The 17301-nt window shown below is 43.6% G+C and overlaps 2 protein-coding genes across 2 annotated transcripts in view; both read right to left on the bottom strand.

Moving 5' to 3' along the window:
- The window catches only part of LOC146568482 (IgGFc-binding protein-like), a 33363-nt gene extending 27458 nt beyond the window's left edge, over nucleotides 1-5905 (bottom strand). Inside the window, exons 1-6 of the mRNA XM_085283546.1 lie at nucleotides 5882-5905; nucleotides 5212-5764; nucleotides 4521-5119; nucleotides 3690-3876; nucleotides 3270-3466; nucleotides 1743-1908 (exon numbers count right to left, since the gene is read on the bottom strand). Coding sequence (XP_085139672.1) covers nucleotides 1743-1908; nucleotides 3270-3466; nucleotides 3690-3876; nucleotides 4521-5119; nucleotides 5212-5764; nucleotides 5882-5905 — 1726 coding nt within the window. The remainder of the gene's footprint in view (nucleotides 1-1742; nucleotides 1909-3269; nucleotides 3467-3689; nucleotides 3877-4520; nucleotides 5120-5211; nucleotides 5765-5881) is intronic.
- Nucleotides 5906-6576: 671 nt separating this feature from the next.
- The window catches only part of LOC146568481 (alpha-tectorin-like), a 36179-nt gene continuing 25454 nt past the window's right edge, over nucleotides 6577-17301 (bottom strand). The window contains exons 7-20 of the mRNA XM_085283545.1: nucleotides 16812-17212; nucleotides 16149-16725; nucleotides 15466-16049; nucleotides 14796-15348; nucleotides 14105-14703; nucleotides 13774-13931; nucleotides 13223-13623; nucleotides 12854-13050; nucleotides 8159-8554; nucleotides 7778-8061; nucleotides 7428-7702; nucleotides 7221-7340; nucleotides 6866-7050; nucleotides 6577-6741 (exon numbers count right to left, since the gene is read on the bottom strand). Coding sequence (XP_085139671.1) covers nucleotides 6577-6741; nucleotides 6866-7050; nucleotides 7221-7340; nucleotides 7428-7702; nucleotides 7778-8061; nucleotides 8159-8554; nucleotides 12854-13050; nucleotides 13223-13623; nucleotides 13774-13931; nucleotides 14105-14703; nucleotides 14796-15348; nucleotides 15466-16049; nucleotides 16149-16725; nucleotides 16812-17212 — 4895 coding nt within the window. The remainder of the gene's footprint in view (nucleotides 6742-6865; nucleotides 7051-7220; nucleotides 7341-7427; nucleotides 7703-7777; nucleotides 8062-8158; nucleotides 8555-12853; nucleotides 13051-13222; nucleotides 13624-13773; nucleotides 13932-14104; nucleotides 14704-14795; nucleotides 15349-15465; nucleotides 16050-16148; nucleotides 16726-16811; nucleotides 17213-17301) is intronic.

Here is a 17301-nt window from a genome sequence, read left to right as displayed (position 1 = left end):
TACACTCCCGAGGCGTAACATCCCGACGTTTTGTCACGTCCCATGGCGTTCCTGAGGAACGCGAAAGGTGACCTTCCGCGTTCTTATGGTACGCGCCGGGTTATGGATGAAATCAAGTGGAATGACGGTCCTGCGGTAATAGACGTTCCAGCCCTGTATTCCAGCCCTAAACCTAACCTTATCCCTAACCCTAACCATAACGTTATTCCTAATCGTAACCAGTACTTTAATGGCATGAAATAGTGTTTTCCCAAGCGATGTTGAGAAAAAGAGCAAACATTTGTAGACTGAGACCAAACGGTTCTCATATTCCCTCATTTTTCCGATCTCGTCATTTAGGAACGTGTTGGGTGTCCAAAAACGTAATATGTTGACAATTTGTCACCTAGCATAAAATGTTACACTTTGAGAGTGAGAACGTGTTGGATAATAACGAATCACAGTAGGCCAGACTTTAACCCTTTAAGACCTACCATAGAACCAAGTCCGCCAGAGCTTACTTTATATTTTTACATGCTGTAGTGCCATTTTTGGGAGCATTTCAAGTTGATATACATCAATACAACCATTATAGCCCAAATTTTAATAATATGTCTGCATTAAGTGCATAGTAATTACATAAATTGCAAAAAAGTGCAATAAACTACAAAAAATAAATCGTTTTTGTTTTTTTAACATATATTTCTAGTTAGAGAAATTTAAGAGGCTTATCCCTCAAAACTTTAAATACAAAAAAGTTGCACAAAATAGTTTCCCACCACAGGAAATTTATTTTGAGTGTCTTTATAGTTTTATTTTTGAAATACACCAATTTTTATATACTGCAGGAAAAACGAAAATAAATATTATAGTGCAAATTTGCAAAAAAACAGCATATGCATCAAAATAAACTATTTCCAGCAGTGCAATATGAGTCCTAAGCATCCCAGAAACGACACAGAAAGTCATAGAGTCAAACATAACTTTTAAAAACACCAGTATAGGCTCATAAGGCCCTGATGGTAAAAAACTACATTTCCGGAAAATGACATCACTTCCGGTTTTGGGCAGGATATGGCGGACATGCGATAGTTCGCGCTGATGGACGTAGGAAGTGTTACAAACAGCTGATCGAATCAGCAAAGCGTGTTTCTGGAATATTATGTTTTTGTTGCTGCAAGTGCTTTTTATGCAGTTTTTGCAAAGCTATATGTGGAAGGAAACTGTGACTTAGGACAAGCTGGTGGCATAAGATGTAAGTACAACTCCTCCGGTTTCATATGCAAAAAAAATTATTGTGCTAGCTTATGTGGTTGCAGTGCTACCAGGATTTAAAGATAGTTATGCAACACAGAGCGTGCCCGCTCCGACCGGCTTTAAAGGGTTAAGTAATAAATGCATGAACTAATTTTTTGGCGTCACTCTGAAATAGGATTTTTCTAATTAAAATGCAAGAAAGCCATTCTAATTATTTGTTTAATATGAGCACTGAAGGACATAACCTGGTCAAAAACAATGCAAACATTTCTCTTAGTGTTACTGGAGGCCACGGTAATCCCAATCCGAGTGTGCATCTGGTTAGACATCATGTTTATAAGAGTTTTATAGCTGAGTACAATAATCTTATCTTTATCTGAATTTGAAGCAGAAAATTAAAGATCATCCATGTCTTTATGTCTTTAAGACATTCCTACAGTTTAGTCTCATAGTTTCATTGACAGAGCTGGAGATCATCTGCATAGCAGGGAAAATGTACACGATACCTTTGAAAGATACTGTGCAGGTGGTAGCATTGTAACAGCCCAGCTGGCCGTCTCTGATGGAGCACTGCTGTTCAGGAGTGCAAGACGAGGCAGAACATCGCAGGTCATTTGGAGCGTGACATTCACATCTCTGTGAGCAACCATCTGTCCAGAAGGACTCGCCAGCCTGTGAACCACACCACACCAAATCATAGCCAAATTGATACAACAAATATAGTTCTTAAAATACCATTTTGAAGGATTTTGTTTTCATTAATTGTAGGTGATTTAGTGCAGTAATTGCTAGATCACTGCAAACTGCAACTATTAATGTACTAAATATTGTGACAGAGCAACTACTCATATCTGTTGATCTTTCTCCCACAGAAAGGACAGATGCTAAATGCCACAATTTCAAGAAATTGTTCTGTTCTGATGTAGCTGTATAATCTTCAACTGATTGTTTTAATGCATTCATTTATTTAGGGACAGATTTTTCCCCCCCCAAAATTCTGCAGTTTAAAGAGTTAGAGCATCATTCTGCTTGTATAGCTACATATTAATTATTTTCTTTTTAGTGGTGTAATATAAAACAGTCATAATAGCTATGCTGAATATATGATAGCAAATGAAGACCTTTTTTTGTGATCCTAAGATTTCAGTTATATGAAACTATAAACTGTAGTTTTGCATTTTGCAACCCCTATTATTTGCTATTTCATAGAAACTACCACATTTCCAGGTATTCATCATGCTTCCTGAAATTTTTCATTTGGTTTGGATTTTATTCGGTTATTAACATGGAACTAACATTTTTTCCATGTTGCAGCCCTGATTCCTGGTTATTAGACCTAAACTACCACATGTTTCCAGGTAACGTCAGTTTGCATTTTGTAGCCTTGTTTCTTGGTTATTGAACAGAAACCAACATTGATTCCAGGTAAGATATCAGATTTAAACATAATATTTACGGTGATACTGTTGTCAAACAAAAAAGAATGTTGGTGAATGAGGCAGGATTCATTCCAGCATTATGGCAATATGGTAATGGTATCCCAAAACATTAAAACTTAAAATCATATTAGTATCTTGTTACCCTATTATTATGAGGTTAGTATATATAAAAATGTGTTTAATTGTTAGTAAATGTGACTATACTATTACTAATTGGGTTTTTTAAGCTCATGTACATACATTTGTATCCATATTATCACTTATAATTTATGGTCTGTTATTACATAGATTTAAATGTAATAGTACTCACTAGATCACTTGGTTATTACTCTGGAAATGAAGTGGCAATTATTTGCTATATATCTTGTTTTTATCTTCCTGTTTCTACCTTGTTACCTCAATATTACCACATTATTACTGAGCTATAATAGACTCTGTTGTTTGTTTAATATATATTTCTGAATTTTAAGCTTTGTCACAGTCCAAAACACTTCACGAAGCTTTCTAAATGTAAGAAGGGCAAGTCTGCTGATTCTGCTGATTTGAAGGGAATTACTTCAAAGAGTATTTACTATTGGCTTTAATATGTCTTACATCATAGTAGAATCCGTCATACTGGCAGCCACAGCTTTCCACTGGGACACACCTGGTCCCACTCTTGATGAAGCCTTCATCACAGAAACATCCCTCAGAGCAGAACTGCTCACAGGTTTCATCAATGTGACTGGAACAGGTGTGGCCACAGTCAGTACCGCACAGCTCATAATGGCTGTTGGCTGGACAGTCCAGTGCTTAATAAGTGAGAAACGTGACAAATGGCACTAGTCAGACATACCACTTTTAATGTAATACAGTGTGGATACAGTGAGTATTGTAAAATTGTTGGACTTTTTATTTCTGAAGTGGTTAGCAAATTTCTTGTACATTTAGATATAAATAAAATATAATGACATGTTGACTCACTGCAGGTGGTGTTCTCTCTCCAAGGATAGATTCGAACATTAGCAGACTGACAGGCACTGACATATGATTCAATGGCACTGCACAAGAGATCGTGGCCTTGATTTCCTGACAAACATACATCAAACACGCAGTCGTTGAAATATGGCGCCGGGTCCACCTCTTCGTGGCAGAAACTGAAGGGCCCATCAGCTGCCTGTATCACCTCACACTGATCTCTAGTAGGCTGTTCATTGGCACACTGTGGACAGGAGGAGCCACAGCCATCATTGCACGTGTAGTTGCCTGGCACCTTCCAGGCTCTCCCAAACTCATCTGGAGATGTGACTATCGTTCCAGATGGTGTGTGAAAGTCATCATTTGGATTTCCATTGAAATTTCCACAAAGTCCACATATTTTTTCTCTGTTGATGACAACAGTTAGCAATAGTCCTTGTGTTAGTTTCATAAGGATAAATTATTAGTAAATAAATTATTTATATAGCTGGGATTATCCTGTTTTTTAAAGCATGTCAAACAATAATTACTGCAGCGTTGATGGGTGGGAATTGTACCTGTAATTTGGTGGTACGGAGATAAACACTGCACTATATCCATTATAGGTAACACTCAAGCCAAAATTAGTGCTGACAAGTATACGAGATCCTGTTGCATAGATAGACACATTACCTTCATTCAAGATAATAGGTAAATTTCTAGTTACTCCATTCACCTAGAAGAGATATGCAAAGAAAATCAGTGGGTAGTTTTTCTACTTTTTAATTGTTATTGTTTTTCTTTCACAGCAGTAAAAATATCCCTAAAATATATGTAGCTGCCATTTACTTCATACACCTGAAATTGTTCATAACAATCATCGAATGAGAACTATCACTAACTACTTACTTGTACCAAACCTCTTCTGTCCCTTGACATATGCACGTTGTAGCCCCAGACATTCACAAAAACTTCAGCTAGTATTGAAAGTGGATGCCCATTCAATGCCTCATTCTTAGCTTCCACGGAAAACTGATTGAGCTCATCAGTGGCATTACAGAGGGTCACCAGAACATAGCGGCAGGTTCCTTGGAAGTCATAGGCCTTACGATCAAAGGTGATGTAGTGAGGGCCTCCAGTAGCAGAGCAGGTGCCATGAAGGTTGGGATGGCAGCCAAACTCGCCCTCCACCACACGGCAGGACTCCTGGGGCCCACAGGAGTTGGGAGTACAGTGGACGCTCCCTGTAGTGCCGTTACAGGTACACAAGCTCTGACATTCTTCACCATCCCAGAACTGCTCACCACCTTGGTGATAGCGTCCTTGATGATAGCATCCACAAGATGTTGGTGGAACGCACTGGTCACCATTGAGGATAAAACCATTGTTACACTGACAGCCCTCCTGGCACACAGTATCACAGGTGAAGGGGAAAGAGAGGCTGGGGCAAGCAGAAGGACAAGAGGTTCCACAGAGTTCATAATGGCTGTTTGATGGGCAGGTTAGTGCTGGAGAAAAACAAACAGGTTAACATAAAAAAGCATTTTTAAACATTTGGAGATCATGGCTAGAATTAATTCAAAAACAGTTGAATGCTTACCACAGCCAGTTGCATTTCTCCATTGTCCTAAGGCAACACCCTTCTGTTGACACATTAGTGCATAATCTCGTAGGACGCCACACAGAGTTGATGCTGGATTGTTACAGGCCCCCATGATCTCCACACATACATCCACCTGCTGGCTCGGGTCAACCACAGACCAACAGGGTACAAATGGCCCATCTGGTGAGCTGAGAATGCCACAGTACTCAGTAGAATTGTAATTAGTTGTAGAATTTTGGTTCATGCTTTGAACGCAGTCAGCAGCCAGAGAGCCATCTCGCCAACTGTCTCCAAAGTCCTGAGAACTGTTGACCAGGACACCGTTGGGTGTATTGAAGTCATCATGTGGATGACCATTGTAATTACCACAGAGTCCACCCAGTGAACCATTGTAGACACCAGGAGCAGTGACACGGACAAAGTGAGGCCAGACTGTCTGCACAGTTACACCAAAGGAGGTGCGAATGATGACACTGTAAATGCTGCTGTGGAAGATCTGGATTCGGTTGGATGTAGTGCTGAAAGGTAGCCTGATCAGCTGACCGTTAACCTGCAGGATCATCCAGTTTTTTGCAGTTAACAAGACTTAAACAGTATTGAGTCTGTGTACACATAAATAAATATTAAAGGAAGAACATAATTTTAAGTAAGTGTTCCATTCACTTACCTTCACTTTACTGTTCCTTGCCATCTCAATAGATACGTGTATCCCCTCTGCTTCAAAATGCAGAATTCGTGCAAAACCTTGCTGGCCTCTTGGCACTTTTTCTGCTGTCACCATGAAGTGTGGGTGACTGGACAGTCCCATAACTTTGGCAAGTGTCAATCGACACGCCCCAGGATATTGGTATGTCAGTCCATCAAATGTCTGATATGACCCTGGGCCTCTGATCCAGCATGTTTCATAGCTATTTGGTCTGCATCTTCCTTCTCCATTCTCCAGCCTGCATGATTCAAATGGGCCACAACCTTGAGAGTGGAAAGTTATGGAGCCATAACTGCAGCTACAACGTCTCCCACAGTTTTTGTCTAATATTACAGTTTGTCCAGAGCGGTAGTAACGGCCCTCTAAGCTGCAGCCACACTCAGCGTGAGGAACACAGACCCTTGGAAATCAAAACAACATGAGGTATCAGTGTGGGTGTACAAAAAATGAACACATTAGAACAATGTTGGTATTAAACAAAACAGAATAAAACGATGGTCATTCACATGGTCAGATTGTTATGAAGACAATCGAACAGTGATATAAAGTTCTATAAAGCTCACACAGCTATGTTTATTTGGAAGAGCAACAACCACCATGTCATATGACGAAAAAGTAAAAAACAAAACAATGTAAGCCAGATGGTGTTTTGGTTATCACCTTTCTACAGGGTTGATGCCAACTTCCATAGACAGGTTCTGGGTCAGAGGATAGTCACAGGAGAAGTACAGGTGGATGCTCTTCTCACGACTTATAAGGCCATCATGAGGGTCCACATCCCCGCTGATAGTGTTCTCATAACTGAAATGGGTCCCGTTGCTCTTAAGAGTAAGAAGACAAAAGAGTTTAAGCATAGTTTAGGTTGCCATCAAAAATGCTCTACAATGAATGAAATGCTAGTACAGTGAAAGAATCAAAAGGATTCCTTCAATGTACTAATTGTACCCTCAGCATTGTCCCACAAAGCTGGTCATCACTGTTGAAGTGGAAAACCAGTCGACCATCCTCAAGAGTCCCGTTGCAGGTTTCATCTCGAAGATGGAGGGCATCAGAGTGGAAGCCGGCCTCAAACAGCTGACAGCGGGACAGAGATATGGTGCCAGAACTACTGACACAAGTGATGGACGAGTCTAAGAAGGAGAGAGAAACACAATCTGACCCATTATGGCATGATATTTTTTAAAGCTGAGTCATCAATACTGATTTGAAAGACATTTGTTGACTTGACTGCTTAATATAAAGGCTGACTAATGCAATAAATACACTACAGATACTGCTGAAGGTTTTAGTTAGCCCGCACCGAAGCTCTCATTGTTTGGCCGATGGTGGTGCTCATTACAGAAGCAGGCATAGACACCGTCCTTCTCACCACACCACTCGTGCTCTGTGCAGTCCAGCTTTTCACAGGGGTCTGACTCCTCTGCAGACACAGAGAAAGGATCATCAGTGATGAATGGCAATGATTTAAATTTTTATTAGATGTCTAATTTGAGCAGTGCAAACATACCACAATGCAAAGCAGAGCGCCAGTCAGGGATGTCTAGCCCTAGAACAGAGCAGGTTTTCTCATAGGCGGAGACAGCGGAACACAGCATGCCATTGGCTGGAGTGTAGAGGCAGAGGTCGTAGACACAGGAAGAGAAAAATGGCTGGGGGTCAGAGTGCAGGTGGCAGGTGCTGAATGGGCCGGTGGTGTTGGTGATGACACTGCAGAGTTGGGAATATTCTTCTCTAAAGGTACAGTCATTCAGTCCATCATCATCTTCATCAGTGGAGCCACATCTGGAAAAGACAAATCATACTGCCATCAGCTACTGCCTTGTTGAAGCATCAATAGTGATTTCCATTGCAACTCACCCTGGTTGGCTGGTGGGTGACTTCCAGCTGTGCCCAAAATAATTATCATTTTGTGCCAGTGTGCCATTGGGTAAGACTTTGTCATCTGAAGGATTATTGTTAGAGTTTCCACACATCCCTGTGACTCTGTCATGACGGTTTTGGCCCAGTCTGACCAGCAAAGTGCTCTGACCATCAAACTGGACTAGCAAGTCAGAGGCATCAACCACTATGTAGCTTCCCTGCCTTACCACCTGAGCTAAGATTCCCACTGTGGTGGGAAGAGAAGCATAATTTCCATTTACCTGAGAGGACAAGAGGTGCAATAAGTGTGTGTTGTTACTTTTGTGCAGATTAGACAAAGTAGAATGCTGTTCATCTTAAAAGTGATAGATAGTTTACCGTTACTCTTTTATTGGGTCCGATCCTGATGTACACACTTTCTGGATGATTTGAGAGATATATGTCCACTGCAGACACAAATGACACACGGTTGTTTCCACGGTGATTGTTGGTGGCTATCACCTGAAACTGTGTTTCGTTAGTGCCGTGGTTTGTGCTCTCAGCGATGATGTAGGAGCAAGTTCCCTGGAAATGAGCCACTGCTCCATCAAAGGTGATGTAGTGTGGATCCCCCCACACAGTGCAGGTGGACATGGCATCATAACAGCCCAGCTGGCCGTCTCTGATGGAGCACTGCTGTTCAGGAGTGCAAGACGAGGCAGAACATCGTAGGTCATTTGGAGCGTGACATTCACATCTCTGGGAGCAACCGTCTGTCCAGAAGGACTCGCCAGCCTGTGAACCACACCACACCAAATCATAGCCAAATTGATACAACAAATATAGTTCTTAAAATACCATTTTGAAGGGTTTTGTTTTCATTAATTGTAGGTGATTTAGTGCAATAATTGCTAGATCACTGCAAACTGAAACTAATAATATAATAAATATTTTGACAACTAGTTTGACAACTTTTGAACTTTCTCCCACAGAGAGGACAGATGCTAAATGCCACAATTTCAAGAAATATGTGGAACAGAGCTGCATGAAAAAGGTTTTTAATCGTTCTGATGTAGCTGTATAATCTTCAACTGATTGTTTAATGCATTTATTTATTTAGCGACAGATTTTTATTTATTTATTTAAACTGCAGTTTAAAGAGTTAGAGCATCATTCTGCTTGTATAGCTACATATTAATTATTTTCTTTTTAGTGGTGTAATATAAAACAGTCATAATAGCTATGCTGAATATATGATAGCAAATGAAGACCTTTTTTGTGATCCTAAGATTTCAGTTATATGAAACTATAAACTGTAGTTTTGCATTTTGCAACCCCTATTATTTGCTATTTCATAGAAACTACCACGTTTCCAGGTATTCATCATGCTTCCTGAAATTTTTCATTTGGTTTGGATTTTATTTGGTTATTAACATGGAACTAACATTTTTTCCATGTTGCAGCCCTGATTCCTGGTTATTAGACCTAAACTACCACATGTTTCCAGGTAACGTCAATTTGCATTTTGTAGCCTTGTTTCTTGGTTATTGAACAGAAACCAACATTGATTCCAGGTAAGATATCAGATTTTTTTTTTTTCTTTTTCTTTTTTGTGTCCCGTTTGGATCTTTAGCCATCAGAATTGTTGTCTTAAGGCCAAGAAAGATGCCAAGCGGATTTATTTTACCAAGTGGATCATCATGGCCTTGCCATATTGGTCCATTTGATTGACCTTTATTATAATTATGAATTTATTTTATTTTCAGTTGCTACAAACGGGACAGACATGACTGGGGGATAGGACAGGGAGAAAGAATGAAAGAAAGAGAGGGAGAGAAAGAAAACCAAAGGGGAGAAGAGACGGTGAGAAGGGGGGGGAAGAAAGAAAAAACAAACAAACAAAAAAACAAAACACCTGGGTCACCTGTAGGGAGAAAAAAAACAGAAGAGAAAGCAAACAACAAAGAGCAACATAATAAAAAAATAGCACCATCACAATAAACTAGCTAGCAGTAGATATCAGTAGATACTAAATAATAAACGATATTGTGCAGCACGCAAGATAGACAGCGCACAATGTGCTTTGAGGCAGCAGCCAAGAAAGCTGTAGTCCGCGTCTGTGAATACCCGTGTGTACACCTGTGTGCATACCTGTGTGGATCAGCATGCTTGCATTCCAAAGGTTTCTCCATGTAGCGATCTGCTAGGGAGTGTGGGGAGCCACAGCCCCGTCCTCCAGGGTATGAAGCAGGTATGGAGGAGATCAAAACTCCAGACATCCAGAGGCCCCCAGAACACAAGAGACCAAGGAAGACCAACAGAGGGGCAGCCGCGCCACTGTCCCAGTAAGAGCTGAGGAGAGTCCCAGATGAGGGCTCACTCAGCAGCCGCAGAGCAGAAGCCAGGGGGAGTTGCAGTGACGCGCCCGTGAGCTCCGCCGGCAGCTAGCTGTGCCTGAGTGACCGAGCCCCAGGCCGAGAGGCCGGGGGCACCCCACCTCCGAAGTGGCCCGAGCGAGCCCCAGGCTCCAGGCCCCGATAAGCGGCCGCCAAGGAGTGAGCCAGTGTGTACCCAGACGCCCACCCCGAGACACAAAGAACCACCAACGCACCGACACCTGAGGGAGTCCGTCACTGGCAGGGGAAGTGGTGGTGGGTGGAGATAGGCCTCCAAACCTTGGAGGGCCTGAGATGTCCCCAGAGAGGTGGCGTCTGATACCCAACCTGACATATAGACACAGACATACAGGCACACACAGACACAAACATCCATTCCCACCCTCATGCTCTCATATACACTTACTCCACACTCAACCAACGTGGAGACAGACATAAAGAGACACTGTACACACGATCACACTCCCCAAGCGTACTCTACGAACCGGGTCTAGGTACCCTTGCCCCTGGAGGGGGGAACTGCACCCAGACCCAGGTGGTGTTACCCTTTTCCCTGCGGTGGGGAGAGGCAGATCGCCCCGACTCCGCAGCAGCAGGGAGGCCCCACACTCCAGACCGCAGTCGGACGGCCAACTCCTCCTAGCCCCCCCGCTCCAGCAGGCCGCAGAGAATGGGGGTGAGAGAAGACTCCAAACCTCCCTCCACCCGCTCATTGTAGTGTTGATGCATGTGTGTTCTAAGGTGCATTTAAAACCCAGGAGGGCATGGAGCTATCTGCCAGAGAGCAGCAGGTAAGCGCATAGTCCCTCCTGCTAGCCCTCAATGTCTACGTGTATTTAAAATTGAGAGGTGGGCAACGACGCCAGGGGTGAGGTGTACACCCTGATGGTCTTTTGGACTCCGTGTATCGTGCCCACCCCCAAGATCCTATATGTATGTGTAATGAGAGTGTGAGTAACGTGAATGTCTAAGTTGTAGGATAAAATTGAGGCAGAGGCAGCCAGAAGGGGACAGAGGGGGGGGGGGGGGGGGTAGCCTCCTCTGCACCCTGGTGACATACCCCTACTCCAAGGCCCTGCATGTGTGGGTGGTTGTGGTGGAGCGGGAATAGGGAGGCAGCTGGAGATGGGGAGGGAAGGAAGGGAGGGGCAGGTGACCCCTCCCTGGGGCCAGCTCCCCCGCTGAACCCAGTAGGCACTCCCATACTCCGCAACCCGCCATTGAAAGGGGGCCCAGGCCCATCCAGACCGGGGGCCAGCGCAGCAGCGCCCCCCGGCCCCACAGAGCCCGGGACAGTCCACCCAACCCCACCACAGAGAAAACTGCACCCACCCCACCATCCACTCATCTTCCAGACTACATGAGACAATAGACGCCCAGGCTGAGATCTTCCTCCACCTCTCCTGTATCTCCCCCTCCTGCAGAGAGTTCGTGAGGAGAGGAAAGCTCCTGCAAGGTGTGACAATCTCCCCCACCAGTTGAAGAGCCCCCCAGGTGGCTCGACGCACCGGCGACACCCTGCGCCAGGGATGGGCCCCCATGCACCCACCCGCCCACAACCCCGGCAACACACAAACCTGGACCCAAGGCCCCGAGGCCCGGCCAGGGCCCCAGCCCAGGGACGGAGCGCCCCCAGAACCTCACGCCCATCCCGGACCCACCCAGGGGCAGACAGGCTACCAGGTCAGTAACCCACGTCCGTCAGCACAGACCCTCCCCTAGCCCCGCTGCACGCAGCCACGAGGAAACAGTCACACGAGAGCCAAAAGAGCCCCCAACCGGACATGACCGCTACCCCGGGTTGAGCCCCCCAAGGAAGATGCCTCCGGGGAACCCCCCGACGCCCTAAGCCTGTCCCTACCCCCACACCAATCACAACAGTGAAGGCGGGACCAAACTATGACCCCCGACCCCCACTAGGTGATGGAGCTGATCAAAGGAGCCCAGAGCAATTGATCTGATGTGGTGGCAGAGGCTGTGTCAAGACTAATGTAATCTAATAGATAATTTCTATATTGGTTAGAATTAAGATTGTTTTTATTTTTCCAGTTCATGAGGACTGTTTTCTTGGCTATGCATACGGCAGTGAAAACCAGATATCAGATTTAAACATAATATTTACGGTGATACTGTTGTCAAACAAAAAAGAATGTTGGTGGATGAGGCAGGATTCATTCCAGCATTATGGCAATATGGTAATGGTATCCCAAAACATTAAAACTTAAAATCATATTAGTATCTTGTTACCCTATTATTATGAGGTTAGTATATATAAAAATGTGTTTTATTGCTAGTGATTGTGACTATACTATTACTAATTGTTTTTTTAAGCTCATGTACATACATTTGTATCCATATTATCACTTATAATTTATGGTCTGTTATTAAATAGATTTAAATGTAATAGTACTCACTAGATCACTTGGTTATTACTCTGGAAATGAAGTGGCAATTATTTGCTATATATCTAGTTTTTATCTTCCTGTTTCCACCTTGTTACCTCAATATTACCACATTATTACTGAGCTGTAATAGACTCTGTTGTTTGTTTAATATATATTTCTGAATTTTAAGCTTTGTCACAGTCCAAAACACTTCACGAAGCTTTCTAAATGTAAGAAGGGAAAGTCTGCTGATTCTGCTGATTTGAAGGGAATTACTTCAAAGAGTATTTACTATTGACTTTAATATGTCTTACATCATAGTAGAATCCGTCATACTGGCAGCCACAGCGTTCCACTGGGACACACCTGGTCCCACTCTTGATGAAGCCTTCATCACAGAAACATCCCTCAGAGCAGAACTGCTCACAGGTTTCATCAATGCTACTGGCACAGGTGTGGCCACAGTCAGTACCGCACAGCTCATAATGGCTGTTGGCTGGACAGTCCAGTGCTTAATAAGTGAGAAACGTGACAAATGGCACTAGTCAGACATACCACTTTTAATGTAATACAGTGTGGATACAGTGAGTATTGTAAAATTATTGGACATTTTATTTCTGAAGTGGTTAGCAAATTTCTTGTACATTTAGATATAAATAAAATATAATGACATGTTGACTCACTGCAGGTGGTGTTCTCTCTCCAGGGATAGATTCGAACATTAGCAGACTGACAGGCACTGACATATGATTCAATGGCACTGCACAAGAGATCGTGGCCTTGATTTCCTGACAAACATACATCAAACACGCAGTCGTTGAAATATGGCGCCGGGTCCACCTCTTCGTGGCAGAAACTGAAGGGCCCATCAGCTGCCTGTATCACCTCACACTGATCTCTAGCAGGCTGTTCATTGGCACACTGTGGACAGGAGGAGCCACAGCCATCATTGCACGTGTAGTTGCCTGGCACCTTCCAGGCTCTCCCAAACTCATCTGGAGATGTGACTATCGTTCCAGATGGTGTGTGAAAGTCATCATTTGGATTTCCATTGAAATTTCCACAAAGTCCACATATTTTTTCTCTGTTGATGACAACAGTTAGCAATAGTCCTTGTGTTAGTTTCATAAGGATAAATTATTAGTAAATAAATTATTTATATAGCTGGGATTATCCTGTTTTTTAAAGCATGTCAAACAATAATTACTGCAGCTTTGATGGGTGGGAATTGTACCTGTAATTTGGTGGTACGGAGATAAACACTGCACGATATCTATTATAGGTAACACTCAAGCCAAAATTAGTGCTGACAAGTATACGAGATCCTGTTGCATAGATAGAAACGTTACCTTCATTCAAGACAATAGGTAAATTTCTAGTTACTCCATTCACCTAGAAGAGATATGCAAAGAAAATCAGTGGGTAGTTTTTCTACTTTTTAATTGTTATTGTTTTTCTTTCACAGCAGTAAAAATATCCCTAAAATATATGTAGCTGCCATTTACTTCATACACCTGAAATTGTTCATAACAATCATCGAATGAGAACTATCACTAACTACTTACTTGTACCAAACCTCTTCTGTCCCTTGACATATGCACGTCGTAGCCCCACACGTTCACAAAAACTTCAGCTACTATTGAAAGTGGACGCTCATTCAATGCCTCATTCTTAGCTTCCACGGAAAACTGATTGAGCTCATCAGTGGCATTACAGAGGGTCACCAGAACATAGCGGCAGGTTCCTTGGAAGTCATAGGCCTTGCGATCAAAGGTGATATAGTGAGGGTCTCCAGAGGCAGAGCAGGTGCCATGAAGGTTGGGATGGCAGCCAAACTCGCCCTCCACCACACGGCAGGACTCCTGGGGCCCACAGGAGTTGGGAGTACAGTGGACGTTCCCTGTATTTCCGTTACAGGTACACAAGCTCTGACATTCTTCACCATCCCAGAACTGCTCACCACCTTGGTGATAGCGTCCTTGATGATAGCATCCACAAGATGTTGGTGGAACACACTGGTCACCATTGAGGATAAAACCACTGTTACACTGACAGCCCTCCTGGCACACAGTATCACAGGTGAAGGGGAAAGAAAGGCTGGGGCAAGCAGAAGGACAAGAGGTTCCACAGAGTTCATAATGGCTGTTTGATGGGCAGGTTAGTGCTGGAGAAAAACAAACAGCTTAACATAAAAAAGCATTTTTAAACATTTGGAGATCATGGCTAGAATTAATTCAAAAACAGTTGAATGCTTACCACAGCCAGTTGCATTTCTCCATTGTCCTAAGGCAACACCCTTCTGTTGACACATTAGTGCATAATCTCGTAGGACACCACACAGAGTTGATGCTGGATTGTTAGAGCCCCCCATGATCTCCACACATACATCCACCTGCTGGCTTGGGTCAACCACAGACCAACAGGGTACAAATGGCCCATCTGGTGAGCTGAGAATGCCACAGTACTCAGTAGAATTGTAATTAGTTGTAGAATTTTGGTTCATGCTTTCCACGCAGTGAGCAGCCAAAGAGCCATCTCGCCAACTGTCTCCAAAATCCTGAGAACTGTTGACCAGGACACTGTTGGGTGTATTGAAGTCATCATGTGGATGACCATTGTAATTACCACAGAGTCCACCCAGTGAACCATTGTAGACACCAGGAGCAGTGACACGGACAAAGTGAGGCCAGACTGTCTGCACAGTTACACCAAAGGAGGTGCGAATGATGACACTGTAAATGCTGCTGTGGAAGATCTGGATTCGGTTGGATGTAGTGCTGAAAGGTAGCCTGATCAGCTGACCGTTAACCTGCAGGATCATCCAGTTTTTTGCAGTTAACAAGACTTAAACAGTATTGAGTCCGTGTACACATAAATAAATATTAAAGGAAGAACATAATTTTAAGTAAGTGTTCCATTCACTTACCTTCACTTTACTGTTCCTTGCCATCTCAATAGATACGTGTATCCCCTCTGCTTCAAAATGCAGAATTCGTGCAAAACCTTGCTGGCCTCTTGGCACTTTTTCTGCTGTCACCATGAAGTGTGGGTGACTGGACAGTCCCATAACTTTGGCAAGTGTCAATCGACACGCCCCAGGATATTGGTATGTCAGTCCATCAAATGTCTGATATGACCCTGGGCCTCTGATCCAGCATGTTTCATAGCTATTTGGTCTGCATCCTCTTTCTCCATCCTGCACCCTGCATGATTCAAGTGGGCCACAACCATGAGAGTGGCAAGTCATGGAGCCATAACTGCAGCTACAACGTCTCCCACAGTCTCCGTCTAGTATTACAGTTTGTCCAGAGCGGTAGTAACGGCCCTCAAAGCTGCAGCCACACTCAGCATGAGGGACGCAGACCCCACCACTGAGGATGTAGCCTGAATCACAGATGCAGCTTTCCTGGGGAGGTAGAGGGCAGTTATGGGTAGAGTTGGGATTAACACAGGTAGGTGGACATCCTGTGCCTTCAGACTCAAAGTGACTGTTGGCTGGACATGGGATTTCTAGGAATAAGACAACAACATCGATATTTACATCGGTGGAATTTTAATACAATGATATTTTGAAATAATGCAAAAAAAAAAAAAAAGTGATTAACATACCACAAAAGCCAGGTGTCCTCCAACTTCGTAGTCGAATACCACTTTGTTGACACTGACTTGCATACACACTTAGGGCTTGACAGAGAATAGGTCGGTACCCTCCTCCTGCACACAGATCATACACACAACTGTCCACAAAGGACTGTGGAGGAAGTTGCTGATGGCAAACCGTGAAAGGTCCAGAACTACTGCTGAGGATACCACAGTGGTCAGTGTTGCTGTACAATGCTGTCTCTTCTACAGTGCAAACAGCACAGTCCAGACCTCCGCACTGTGGCCCACAGCCAGGCTTATCATCTCCAAATGCTTGCCAGCTGTTAGCAAAAACCACATCAGAGCTCACAACCTCACCGTCACGAGTTTGAAAGTCATCTCTACGAATGCCATTGAAGTTTCCACAAAGACCGCATGTACCATTCTGGTAAGTGTATGGCAAGCTGATCTGGACATAATGATTTGTGTCATAAGACACCACTAAACCAAAGTCAGTGCTGACAAACACAGAAAAACCTGAATCATAAACCTGCACGGTGCCATTGCTAAGGGAGAATGGAGTGGATGCAAAGTTCCCGTTAACCTGTAAAAAAACCAGCAAATATATCAAGTGAGAAAAGTATATCTGGTCATAAAGTGTAGAATTTATCCAGAATCAAAATGACCAACCTTAGCCTGACCACGGCGTCCTTTGACAAGCTCAATTGTGTCATTGTAGACATGCACTTTCACCAGTCGTGTCCAAGAGACTCGAGTACTGCCTCTGTGCTCATTTTTGCCTTCTACTCTGTAGTAGGGCCGTCCACTATTACATTGCTCAGAGAGAACATACGTGCAAGTGCCTTGAAAGTGAAACACTGTGTTATCAAAGGTGTAGTAATGGGGATCACCGCTTATGGTGCAGGTTCCTCTTGGCACTGTCTGACAGGAGAACTGGAAGGAAGCTGGCTTGCAGATCTGTGAAAAGGAGCACGGCTCATTGCGGCACTGCAGGCCTGTTGAGGTACATGTGCACTTCTGTGCACAGGTCCTGTCACTCCAGAATGAAGCACCCAGCTGCACTAATTCACCTTAAAAAGAATAAAATGAAATGTCCCTTATGCCTTGTGTTAAATGTCCAGACATTTATCTTACATTTTTTTCATGTACTGTCAAATAA

This window comes from Mchenga conophoros, linkage group LG8 (assembly GCF_057382185.1).
Source record: "Mchenga conophoros isolate Kocher_MC1m ecotype Shallow Benthic linkage group LG8, M_conophoros_male_GT1.1, whole genome shotgun sequence".
Classification (NCBI taxonomy): Eukaryota; Metazoa; Chordata; class Actinopteri; order Cichliformes; family Cichlidae; genus Mchenga; species Mchenga conophoros.
This window is presented reverse-complemented; position numbering and strand designations above follow the sequence as displayed.